Source organism: Macroventuria anomochaeta (assembly GCF_010093625.1).
Source record: "Macroventuria anomochaeta strain CBS 525.71 unplaced genomic scaffold BU25scaffold_9, whole genome shotgun sequence".
NCBI classification, from domain to species: Eukaryota; Fungi; Ascomycota; class Dothideomycetes; order Pleosporales; family Didymellaceae; genus Macroventuria; species Macroventuria anomochaeta.
This window is the reverse complement of record NW_022985370.1, coordinates 144918-157593: the sequence shown is the minus strand read 5'-3', so window position 1 is coordinate 157593 and position 12676 is coordinate 144918. Positions and strand designations below refer to the sequence as shown.

General features: G+C 50.2%; 4 protein-coding genes across 4 annotated transcripts; 1 reads left to right on the top strand and 3 right to left on the bottom strand.

The window, feature by feature from the left end:
- Positions 1-809: 809 nt before the first annotated feature.
- On the top strand, positions 810-2400 carry BU25DRAFT_447024 (uncharacterized protein; the record flags this gene model as incomplete). Its single annotated transcript, XM_033709522.1, has 4 exons — positions 810-933; positions 980-1042; positions 1090-1172; positions 1221-2400. 4 exons carry the CDS (start codon positions 810-812, stop codon positions 2385-2387), a joined length of 1437 nt encoding a protein of 478 aa, XP_033563743.1. The 3' UTR covers positions 2388-2400.
- Positions 2401-3554: 1154 nt separating this feature from the next.
- On the bottom strand, positions 3555-4811 carry BU25DRAFT_485475 (glycoside hydrolase family 45 protein). Its single transcript, XM_033711233.1, has 3 exons — positions 4269-4811; positions 4038-4219; positions 3555-3989 (listed from the first exon to the last, which is right to left on the bottom strand). Exons 1-3 carry the CDS (start codon positions 4728-4730, stop codon positions 3794-3796), a joined length of 840 nt encoding a protein of 279 aa, XP_033563742.1. The 5' UTR covers positions 4731-4811; the 3' UTR covers positions 3555-3793.
- Positions 4812-8766: 3955 nt separating this feature from the next.
- On the bottom strand, positions 8767-10137 carry BU25DRAFT_485471 (uncharacterized protein; the record flags this gene model as incomplete). Its single annotated transcript, XM_033711232.1, has 2 exons — positions 8767-9500; positions 9545-10137. The coding sequence occupies 2 exons, from the start codon at positions 10135-10137 to the stop codon at positions 9083-9085; spliced, it is 1011 nt and encodes a 336-aa protein (XP_033563741.1). The 3' UTR covers positions 8767-9082.
- A 1546-nt stretch (positions 10138-11683) lies between these two features.
- On the bottom strand, positions 11684-12469 carry BU25DRAFT_298468 (NAD(P)-binding protein; the record flags this gene model as incomplete). Its single annotated transcript, XM_033701948.1, has 1 exon — positions 11684-12469. A coding segment is annotated over one exon (786 nt), but the record flags the coding sequence as incomplete, so codon positions are not given.
- Between the last annotated feature and the right edge of the window lie 207 nt (positions 12470-12676).

The window sequence follows — 12676 nt, the reverse complement described above, 5'->3', positions numbered from 1 at the left end:
CACAGGAGACCAGGATGCGACTGTCGTGGCCGACGGCATGCTGCCGTGAGAAATAATGTACCAGAACTGGTCCGCTTCGACCAAAGTGACCACGCTCGTCAACGCTGCCTGTAGAGTTAATTGAGTGCTCACCATGCAGACAAGTCGAGTTTGTAGTTCAGCGAGGAACAAATTAAGCGGCGCCTGATCGGTCACGGCGCAGGGATCGGCTATTCGCATATGAACCAGAACGAAGTGTGATCCAGGTTAAATTCCGACATGACCAGTCTCCAATGATAGCGCGCCTTGCAGAATATAGCAGATTTGCACGACACAATGACACTTTTACTCCAGCAGCCACATCGAACGACGCTGTCAGAATGCTTTACAGTTGGAGTGCAACGTTGCGCAAGGGCGCACTCTCAAACACTTATTTATGGGTTTGCAGCGTAGGCAAGTACTTGCTTATTTCGTGGCAACGCTTGGAATGACTCGAAGTCAGCGACAATATCCAGCCAAAATCGCATTGGACGAAAATCAAGGATCAGTCCACGACGAAAGTCGTTCGAAAGTGGTGACTAACTAAAGGTCCATGTGTGGCGATCCCGGATGATCACCCTCCGTAGCGAATGGGAGGTCCGTTTCACTATAATCGGTTCGGACACTGTAAATGAACAATTGCGGGGAGCGCCTTGCCTGGAAGACTATCGCGCCGCGCCCAGGGTACATGGCAAGGGTAGGTGGCTGCCATCTTTATATCAGAAAGCTCACCCTCACGGCCACGCGGTGGGGATGGCGAGTCTGCTGCAGCCCACCTCCAAGTCGTCAAGATGCCTACATATCCACTCCAGCTTACCTGCTTGGGAGTGATATATGGCACGCCTGCGCTGGCAGCGGTTTTCGTAGCGCTGAGGATCTATACACGGCGAAAGTTGAACTTGAGATTGAGCTGGGGTACGTACTGCACATTTGCGTTGAGTTACGATGCTGACAATGACAGATGACTGGCTCATCATCCTGCCTACAGTTTTGTCCATCGCGCTCATCGGGCCCTCACACAAACGTTAGTACTCGATGAACGAGACGCACTCAGTCACTAAACAAATTCAGATGTCAAGATGTGGCACATCGGCATTCACATTTGGGATGTGGATCCGAACGAGATTGAGCCAAACTACGATGAATTCTATGCGGTATGTTTGTCAAAACCTACAGGCACCAACAAGCTGACCAGATCGTAGGTGCAACTGGCATTCAACCTCCTTAACATCCCGATCCTACCACTCGTCAAAGCTTCGATCATCTTGCTCCTTCTTCGCGCTGGATCCATCATTACATGGCTGAAGAAAGTACTCTACTGCATTTTGGCCTTCGCCATCGGCAGCTCACTAATACCGTGGTTTCTCTACATTTTCACCTGTCCACCGCAAACCGGTAACACCTGGAAGCCACGAACATTTGGGAACCTCCACTGCATGGGCCGACATCGAATGGGCGAGTTGCTGATCTGGGTCACCTGCGCCAACCTACTCACCGACCTTCTTATTCTACCTATACCCTTCATCATCGTCCGGAGAATGATGAGCGCGCGCTTGCGGTCAAGGCTCGTCGTCTTGACAGTCTTCGCATGCAGTCTGGCAGTGACAGGCATCGGCGCCGCCAAAATCTACCTCTCCTACCGCGACCGCCTTTACACCCTATATGTTCCCGACTGGACCTACCCAATCGACTACTGCATCAATCACATCGAAAATAACGTTGCTATCATCGTCGCCAATATCCCCATTCTGCGCGGCCTCGTCACACGCTGGGTATTCAACTTCAAGGGCACCAAGGCAGCACCCACAGACCGTAAAGAGCGCCCAATCCCGCTGCGAAAGCGATCGAGCCTAACCAATAAAACGCACAAAAAAGTACACAAGAATCCCATGATGCGTAAACTCCTACCTTGCATCGACGACTTCTCGTCCAGTTTAGCGACTCCAGAGCAATCTAAGCAACGCCCCGGGAGACCACTATCGGGTACCTTCACCACCCTCTCACACTCAAACCAAAAAAGTAGGAAACTAAGCGCATACTTCTCGCGCTCCCGCCGCTCCAGTACAGACCGGTATGATAGCGCCGACACAATCGAGAAGGGTAATGTCCGGGAGACAGTAACCAGCATTGGCAGCGCGCCCACGCTTATCGGCTCAGCGAACAGGGAGTCGAAGCAGTGGGATAGCTCGGTATTGAAAGCGAAGGGGAGTAGTCCGACACTGAGACCGAGCGAGCCATTCGGAAGTGTGGAGCCATTGAGCGAGATCCAGCCGCTCAACCAGGTGCGAATGCGAAGTGCATTGGACGGCGAGGAGTTTGATTTCGGGGACATGGAGGAGATATGGCCGTATTCGAGTTCGCGTCGTTGAGTAGAATACCCAGACAATGTGTTCATCACTGCGAGATGCAAAACTACTCTTATACATGCTGCCTTGAGTGTATCTCCCCGCCCTTTGCGTTCGTGTCGCCTCAACACATGCAAACCGATACGCGCTGCGTACCTCAACACTTCGCATTCTGTCAACCGTTTGGTACTTCTCAACGGCCTACTCCGGTCGCAGTGTAGGCACGGCGCGCTCCATGATGCTGATCGGTGCCCTTGTCACCCTCGTCCTGGTCGCAACATGTGCCGAACCGGCACTGAGGTCCGGCTTCCCGCACTGATCGCCCACACCTTCGAAGCTACCGGGCGGCTGCCGAATAGCAGAATCTGGGGTAAAAGTCAGGTGCTCACGTGGATGGGCAAGGTCTTGCCGTTCTTGCCGATTGTCATGTACAATGAGAGCAGAAGTAAAGATACAGAAAGGGTGTCTCACGAAGAGCTGAGTTTCACAGAACAGCGTTGAGGGACTATCTTGCAACACACTCACTTCGCAGAGGGCGAGCCATACAGACAGAATGTTTGCAGCTGCTCGTTTTGGAGTTGAAGGACCATATGGTAAGCGTTCTCCTTGCGGAAGGTTAGTCCTTCGATACTACTCCTACACAGGGCTTGTCACTTTGAGAGCAACACAACAGAAAATACTAAGCATGTTTCTGTGCTATATAGCTGGAGTTGCGCACGAAGTACTTGTTGGCTCATGATTATTGCGAGGGAGGCATGTCCTCCGCAGTCTACAAAGCTTAGTGGACGCTGAGTACCATTCTGACCTTAACTGATGACTCGAATCGATAGCTGCTTCGGTATGAACAAGCAAATGGAGTCGATGTGTCGGGTGTACTTTCCCTTGTATATATTAGATCCGGCTCGCGTAGTCATGCAATCTATTCGCCCCGCGGTTGATATGGATAAAGTGGGCAGAGGTGGCTGACCAGCACGATCTCGACGTTGCTTGGCTGGCAATTCTAAGTAGCCGAAATTGGTGAAGATAGTATGTCATGCTAAGATTAGGTGAGAATAGATGATGTGTCAGTAGTGATGGATGTGGTAGTTCGTGAAGAAGCGAATCGTAAAAAGATCCGTAGCCCATCGTTGATTACAAGTTTACAGTGAGTACCAAAAGCTTCGTGCTCTGCCTAGTTGCACATTTTTGTATGTTCTCGACAATGAGAGGTCCTAAGTTTTGAAGTTCTGGAAATTGCCAGCATCTGAAAAGATCACACTTTAGAAGGCATTCGTACCAACGTCGGGTATGAAGGCGGTTGTGATTGACAAATGGGGCATGCGTTTCAACAGGTGACAGTCGAGACCTGGTTGCAATATGCGGAATGCAGGGGTACAAAACGTGGTTGATCGTACGCGGTCCGGAGAGACTGGGGTGCAGGATCGTCAAGGTCATATCGTGAGCAAAGCTGCTAAGCCGGCGGCAGAAACGGCCACGCCGAGTGTTGCCCGCGTCATGTGTGCTAACGAGGGTTTCGCTTGTGTTGCGTTCCCGGACGTCTGTTCAGCAAAAGTACTGTCATCATTGCGGACACAGCCCGTCTTTGCTGTAATCTCGCTTGGGCAGACAACTCGTTTGAAGTTTGCGCTGTGGAACATCAGATACATGGCAGTGTGAGGAAGCATAAATGCGTACCTGGGATATGAGGCGTCTTCTAGCCAATCGAAACGCCATTGACAGGCGGATCGTAAAGACTCTGGAAGATTCTGGCAGTCGTCTTTTGTGGCGACGCCTTGACGGTCTTGACCAAATACGGATTGAGATATGCCATATTGTGTCGCGCAGCCATCCACCGAAGTTGTGTTCCCACCTGGTATCTGCAAAACGATCAATGTTTGCTATTATGACGTCGATCAGTGACCATACCGCTAATGTGAACCGGTTTGCTGTGTTGATGTCGTAGGCAGTGTTCGATGCTTGCACGATCATGCTTTTTCCTCTCAGTGGTTCACTAGTGAAATCCAGTTGGTAACATGCGCAACACCAAGCATCCTCGGTTGCGCCGCCTACGATTTCTTGGGTGAGATAGACGCCAGCAAACCCGTACGAGAGAGTGTCATTGATGGCCCAAGGTTGCTGTTTGGAACAGGCGAACGCAGTACCGCCTTTACATCCGGTTCCAGCATCAAGACTGATCGGTTTCTCGTCCGCTGTGCAGGAGCCCACTGGGTTGTTCACCGATGCTTTGCCCTTCCATCCGCAAGATGGCTTGCAACAATCCCAATACCGTGTCGTAAGCGCTTCGCCGCTGTAGTCGAGGCTTATACAGCCCGCTAGAACTACAAAGAGTTCCAAGATGAGGAAGAGGTTGTGAGATGTAGGCGTCATTGCGTGATGAAAGAAGTCAATGTGAAGCAAAGACCAGAAGGCATGGTTTGATAGCAGGGACAGTTACGGGCCACGAAATTGTATTTGAACGGTATGAAGGAGGAGCTTGCTTTCTTAGGACGTCCGCAAGGAGATATTACTCTGGTGATGCAGTCGTATAGGCGGCGAGATTGGTCTACCGGCGGTGTCATGCTTTGCGCCCAAGCCATTATCACTCAAGGATCGGCTTAGGCTGTGGGGCAGCGGCAACCAGTCTTACACTTTGGTAAGGCTCAGCAAAATCCTGAGTGGCCCAAAAATTACATACATCCGAACTCACTCGGGTCAATGCACCCCTTGCAATTTACTGTGAACGCCTTCCCCACACTTTCGCGTCACGCTGTTTCGATCCCCGCATTCGGACCGTGGCGTTCTTATTCCATTGAGCCATTGCTGATTTCGGCGCATCTTCGATGCTTCTGCTGTCAATCATGTTCTGATCAAATCATTGTTGTGTTGCGATATCTGCTGTTGATGGTTATTTCTCAAGATGCCACAAAGCCATTTTCTTGGATGTCCTTGACATGCCTAAGCGAACCACGCCGTAACCTCCTCGGCACTGCATAGTCGTACAGCGGTCTGCAAGGGCACAACAGGGTAGGAATCGATAGGCACGTGGTGTTGTGGCTGGCGGGTAACCCGCCTGCAAGGCACTGGGCCCTGTCCATATCGAAATCGCTCGGCTCGACTGTTCTCGAATCGGACGCAGGCGCATATGAGCAGTTTTCTATGTCATGTGAGTGTAAGAGATGATCACTGTAGACGTTACGATAACGAGCGAGGCAGTCAGCCGGTCGCTCATATCGACGACCGACCCTAATCGCGATATCAATCGAGTGGAAGGGCATTGCTCGGTAACAGACGGAAACCAGCTGTACGCAAATTGAACGACGTCAATAAAGAACCACTAACAGATCAACGCTGCCCGATAGACGAAGCTACCAGAAAACGGAAGCAAACGTTAGATTTGTTGGACGCACGGCTGGTCGTCATCCTTCACGTTGTGATCCGCTCATACCTTGGTCGACTCGCTTGGAATACCCGCAACCGACTATGCAGCAAATTAGTAAAGCAAGAGATGTCTTCTGGAAGAGTACGCACATCTGTGGATTGCTAATATTAGATAGCTCAGTGTTGCTCAGGATCATCCTCTATGGCATCAGTAGCTCAACGTTGTCGATCGGGAGCAAGGCACGGGCATTGCCGAGACCTGTGATGATCGTTGAGGCTTACGGTATGCCTTGCAGAGGGTAAAAGGGAGTGGCCACGATAGCTGTTCTCGTGTGCAGCCACTTCTCGCGTTGCTCTCGGATACTTCTGTATCAACCCCAAGAGATTGGAGACACTGCCGGATTCGCTTCGATGGCGATACGAGCGCAGCATTGGCCAGTGTTATGTTCGGGAGAAGAGATAGTGAAGAGGCTGGTTAGAGTATACTGGGAAATAGATATTCAGGCTTAGCGCTCGAGCCCGGAGGAGGCCGAGGTTCTATCTTTTTCCTTCCTCTTGATATCGGACAATCATTGTAGGTTTCCACATGACTTCTCATCATGAATCTGTACTGATCAGCTAAGTTGGGAACAAAGACTGGCCAAGAAGAGACCACAACATGAGAGGTCGTTCAGAAACTGGGAATTCTTGAAGTATCAAAGTCTTTCCACCAGCTGGCCACCGATCTTCTGGATCCCTACAAAGCTACGATAGATTCTTGTCTACCGAATACACAGGCTACAACCTATGCTCTTAGGAACTCTATAACACATCATACCAGTAAAAGACATACCAGTAAAAGACATGGGGACGACCCATATCGACATGAGCCGTCGAAGGCACTGAGACTATCAGTCTTAGCAAAGGAAGGCACATCGAAGGATGTACCCGTCGATGAGCATCTTGAGCAAGGTAAGTGTTAGATGATATGACCAAGTCTGATTGCTCATCTGATGCAGACATAGGGAAGATAACGACTATTTCGACGGGGGCTTCTTCGATAGACCCGATAGACCATGGTGATTACGGTATAAACCCAACGGCATTTCACGAGAGCTTGAATCCCGAATGATACGAACGAAACACAACTAACTCCAGATTCGACCCGAGTCCAATCTCTATAGATTCTGTGAAGAGTTAACGTCAATTTGCGCGAGTTGGCCAATCGAATGATGACCGTACAGCCATGGAGCCAACGACCATCCATAGTCTCGGCTCAAGGTCAACCATGAACTTGATTTACTGTACTGGCTCGCTTATTCCACAGTTCTCATTGGAGTCTATGTATTATGTTTAACATGTGTCCTTGCTCAAATTTTATATTCAACACTTTTCATACCAACTAAGTTGTCTTTAAAATAAGCTATTATATTTTCTATTGTTCTAGAATTAGTTCAGGAGATGGCTGAGGTAGCCCGTATGGACAGACTGGAGAAGATTCTTGAACAGTGCCCACTCGGGTTTATGGAGACGAGTCTTGTGAGACAATTAGAAAACACCAGGAGGGACGCTAGGCTGATCAGAGTGACATCTGCGATGGCTCTGTACATTGTCACATGAAAGGATAAGGATTTCAAACTGGAAGTCTCACTGGGTTCGTCTATTGGCAGAGATGTCTCCCAGATGCTCGAGGGCTCGAACAACATCCAGTACTTGAATACACTCCTTGGAGAGTGTGGAAGGGTTGAGATTATTGATTGATGTAAGAGAGCTATTGGCTGGAATCGATCGAGACTATATAGTAGAAGGGGATAGCAGTGAAGGGTTGGGAAAGCAAACTGAACTAACCGAATGAGCTGGACAATCAGTGCAGTGGACCGCTGGCAAACACTGCAACGGTCCGCTGGCGGACAGAGAGTATCTTTTTGCTGGAACGATGGCTAGCAACTACAGGAAGGAAGAGGAAAAGAGGGGAATGCCCACATCCACCCCTGCCGAGAACATGGTCTTCCTTACCGAGAAGGATGGTAATGAGGATTGCAAGTTGCAAATGGTATTTGTATTACACGACTGGATGTCAAATATGGTATGATGTTTTCTAGCTTTTGAATAATTTGAATTCCATCTTATGTACGACTACGATCCAACCCGCCTCAAGAATTACATCACTTATGTCTTCGTCCGCATTCTGGTTAGTCAGTAGGGGTTAATCTGTGGCTACTCGTCCAACTTCTCCGGTTCTCTTCTTCCATGACATCTTCCTCGGTAATCGACAGGCTTGAAGTTGTGGAAGTCGGTATCCTCAAACTCTCAGTTGTGGGTTTCTTCTGCCCACATCCTTTTGCAGTAGACTTCTGAGCATCTAAGTATATGCAATCTATCTTGGATCGAGTTCGGGCATTTGAGCGGTGAATTTGAACCTCGATAAAGACATCTTTTGGTCGATGCTCAAGCTTTGAGTCCGAGGGTTGAGCACCTATAGAACACATCAACACCAGTATACATTGAATGCAGATTCTGAGATTTACAATTCAACTGCCTTGTCGTGAATGCTGAGATCAATTTTCCTAGGATCCGATTGAGATACTAACAGCAACCTCTATGTTTGGGTGCAGCCGTGTGCTGCTACGAAAATCGAAGGCGTGACGTGTTCATCGATGGCGTCTGGTCATCGCCGACAAAGGTCCCCCACGCCTGCAGGCCAAGGTAAACGCATCGTCCTCATCGGAGCCCTCCGCTGCTGTGCGTAAGAGCACACCACGATCCTTTCGCCCCAGGCCGACCAATTCTGCGTCTACAACCCGAGCGAAGAGAGTGGCATGACCGCCTTCAATACATACAAGACCGGATCCAGATTGTTTTTTCAACTGGCGTATGTTCATCTATATCTACAGATACGGGATCTGCAAGGTGATGGTAACGGAGTGTAAGCGCTGGAAACAAGACACGTCTATTCCTGAGATCTGTCAGCATCCCGCCGCCTGGCTACGGACTACTCCTCGTCTTTAGTGTTCTTTATTTGAGAGTATGTACTTGTTGGCTTCATGGAACGAGAAGAACGTCGCCGGCTTTAGCAAGCTCGTCAAACACTGCCTGAACCAAGCCTTTCAAGCACATAGTTCCAGGAGCCACATCACGTTCTTGATTCAGATTCCTGTCTGACAGTCGATTCGCTTCGAGATCCATATTCCAGAATAGCACTATAGAAGCTAGCGAGCTTGAAGATACCTTTTGGAGACCGTGTTGATAGGTTCATAAGATTTCATCCGGGCCAAGTATTGTGGTGTCGCCGTGAACAGTGCAGGGAAAGGCATAGTGGGTTTTGTGTTCGTGACCGATGATCGTGAGAGCTGGTTCGAGGAGGTTCGTGAAAGATTGCTCTTCTACCGCCGTGCCGGTCCTCTGGACTTCACTCGATTCAGGCTCCGCATCAAGAGTGGAACAGGTCTGGTCTTGTGGCACTGGCGTTTTCGCCAGAGCGTCTTTGACCAGCTCCATCTTTTTCCGTAGACTCGCCACCATCCATATGGACATCTGCAGTTCTGCTTCTTTCTGGTACCCGTTTCTGGCTTGACTTCTATGCCCGAGAAAAGAACAGCTCTCGATGTAAAATTGTCAGTGGTATGGGACACAGGTATTGCGCCTGCTGCCTCCAGTCGTTCATAGAGTACACGGAAGCGTGGATTGAGGCATGAGTATGAGAAGCAAAAGTCGGTCTTGCGAAACAGATGATGTTTCTCGCTCGGTGTAGAGGAATGAGCTATGTATGAAAGGTATTGTAGATTTATTCCTTGAGATTGTCTGCAAAGTCAACAGGAAAGAGTTGTAAGCAGGGTAGCACTTACACGCTTTCAGGTCGCCACAGGCCTTTGCCATGCAGTATCACAGCAAGCTCGATCAGTGGCCAAATGACTCCGAAGCACCACGCGTTCTCGTTCTTTCCACATTGTGAGCAGAGACCGGCGCTTTGAAATATCCCCTTTACTCTTCGCAATACGTCAACCAGAGTCAAGTCATGTGGCGAGCGCGTATCGTCGTAGTCGAACGCCACTTCGTCGAAGGGTTCCATACTTAGGGACAGACGAAAATCAGGATCCTGTTCAATCGCATGTTTCAGACCACCTGGGATATAGCGGTCTTTGATCGCAGTCCCCAGCTGTCTTCTCAAATGTGCCAAACATGTCATGGTGTCCTGCAATAGCGGTTGCGGAGGCATCGTTATAGGCGCGAGCGAAATCGAGGGCTGAGCTGTCCGCAGCTCCGTAAGGTGGCGACTCGGGCTGGCGGTGCGCTTTACACTACTTGTTGCAGTGAACACAGTGCGCTCAGAGAGAACGATGCTACCAGTGCGCAAGGCACTTCGTCCAGACAAGCTGCTGCCCCCCTTGCGTCTCCGCTTGCTCGGACTAGGACTGCGCCTCGTTTGATCATCATCCATGGAGTCCACGTCGTTGTCGCGCGCTCGTTTCAATCCACCGGATCGCTTTTTGCAATCTTTGCTCCCAACCGGCAAAACTGCCGGACTGCACACTTCTCTAGTCATAGGAGCTTCTAGAGCCCAGTGATATAACCTTTCTCGACTTCGTTTTCTATTGGACCCTTCGATTCTCACGGAGCTTGCTCAGGTCGCAAATGGACAGGGGGGTGTTGACGAAGGGTCGATTGACGGCGTTGACGAAACGATCGACAGCAGGGCCAACATGGCAGCAATCATTGTCGGAGGCCGACAGACTGATGGAGAGTTGGCTGAAGAACGTTGCATGCCAATCACGGGTCTATAAACGTGCGAGCAAGAGATGATAAAGGTCCGGAGTGCGAACTTGTCCCGTTACAGCGTGTGTCCCGACACGTAGGGATGGACGTTACACCACCGCAATCAAGGATCTGTCAACCAGCGTCCTTCCATCGCTCAGCGCCCTTCTATCAACCGACGTTTCTCCGTCAACGGGTCGAATCCGACGAAAAATGCTGTGACATCGACAACCATGGTGACCGATGCATTCGTCGCAAATTCTGTGCGATTTGACCCAAGCCAGCTTACCGATATCCAAAGCCTCCTACACAAGATTAGCAACGATGAAGTCAATTTCTGGAATCCTAATCTACAAGGTCAGATCACAAGAGAAGAGGCGGACTTCCTCCGCCTGCCAATTGATGATGGCGTGTATCTCTATCTTGTTCTCCACGACACTCAAGTCCATCACAAGATACTTCGAAGATCTGCCCGTCTGGCGGTTTACGATTTGACAGTTCGAGGTTGTTCAGCAGAAACGTTGGCCCAAGCATTTCAAGGAACCACTCTGTTGAAGAAAAAGGGTACTGGCCTTCAGAAACAAATCGAAGGCTACATCCAAGCTGGCGTATCCTGAAAGCTTAGTCTACGCTCCAGAAGCTGTTGACTGAGTTTGATCAGCGATATGCATGTACAATCGATGAGAGCGCTTACCTCGGAGCGCACATACACTATTGAAGCACGTCTTGAATTTGGCGACAAGCGTGGAGTGTCGACACTAATAATCTGATCAGGACGGATGTGAGTGTAGTATTGCCAAACAGTAAGCGAGCGACAAAGCGGAGTAGGTAGGAGGAAGAAAACGCTAACGAACGAAACAGCTCCTCCCTCGGAATTGAGCTGCGACGAAGCACGCTTACCGACTCTCATGCCTACTGAACGGCGGGTAAGTAGTACGTTATGCGAATGCCACTGCAAGCTAAGGTAGGTAGACGAAACGCAAATGAGAGCGAAAAAAAAAACAATTGTGAAATTTTGAGAACGCTTCTGCGCAGCCGCCATGCCTGCTCAACGCCGCGCTACTCTGGTTTGACAACAGAGTCTCGAAAATATCGTCGCCTCCGTTCGTTCTTCAAGACCCTTTCCCCTTCTTTTCCAGCAGCTTGCCCAACTTATCCAGTCCTCCCAATCCCTGGAAGCTTCCATCCGTGAGATAGTCCGGAAGAATGCTATCAAGCTTGCTACTCGCCTGGACCGTGCCGGCCGCGCCGCCTCTCCAAATCTGTGGCGGCGGACTATCAGGGTTTTTCATCAGGTCTTTCACTACGTTCTTCGCCCACGCCTTCCTATCCTCGGCATACGCTTCTGTCGTCTCTCCAGTGATGACTTTGAGGACTTCGTCTTTGATGGGCTGGTATGGTGAGTCTTCTGGTAGCTCGTAAGGGTTGCTCTTGTTCTCGCCGAAGTTCGACTCAAGGGAGCCAGTCTTCAGGTCCACGACTTTGATGCCCAGAGGTTCTAACTCGATGCGCTGGATGTCGTTGAACATTGCCATTGCGGCTTTCGATGCCGAGTAGGCTGAGTGGTATGGTGTGCGTAAGACGGAGGAGATTGATGTGTTGTTCACGACTATGCTCTTCCGTCCCTTCTTGCCGGGCTCGGCGTTGGCGAGCAGTAGCGGCAGGAAGGCTTGTGTTGTTGCAACAAACCCCCATACGTTCACATCAAAGAGCTGCTTTGCCTTGTCGATGTCCAGATGCAGGAAGGGTTGGTAATGGCCGCCCCCAACGGAGTTGATGAGGATGTCCAATTTGCCCTTAGTCAATTGCGTGATCTCTTCAACGAGCGACTTGATCGACTCTGACGACGTGGCATCCAGCGCTAGCGTTTGAATGCCGGCGGAGGAAAGTGCGGTCATCTTGGAAGTATCGCGCGCCGCTGCGAAGACCTGCAGATCGCCATGATTGTGCAGAGCGAGTGCGAGTGCAGATCCGAGCGAATCGTCGGAACAGCCTGTGACCAGGACGGTGCGTTTTGCTGAAGACATCTTCTTGATCTAAGATGCGAATTGTGCCACAGTTCGAAGAGAATTGCGATAGTGGGGTGGGCGGAGATGTCGATGAAGGAGGTCGTAAAGTCATGACGTTATTTTCGGTCCTTACCAAGAGCGTCTTTCGGTTACGTACAAGCAATGGCAGCGAAAAACTTGCCATTCCTCAATCCTGAGCTCGTATGATCATAATCC

Bases quoted from the DNA above. Each gene is read 5' to 3' on its own strand.
- BU25DRAFT_485475 (XM_033711233.1), bottom strand. From the start codon at position 4,730: ATGACGCCTACATCTCACAACCTCTTCCTCATCTTGGAACTCTTTGTA. The intron at 4,220-4,268 runs GTATGGTCACTG...ATCGTTTTGCAG, and splicing joins CAAACCGGTTCACATTAGCG to ATACCAGGTGGGAACACAAC. The intron at 3,990-4,037 runs GTACGCATTTAT...GATGTTCCACAG, and splicing joins GAAGACGCCTCATATCCCAG to CGCAAACTTCAAACGAGTTG.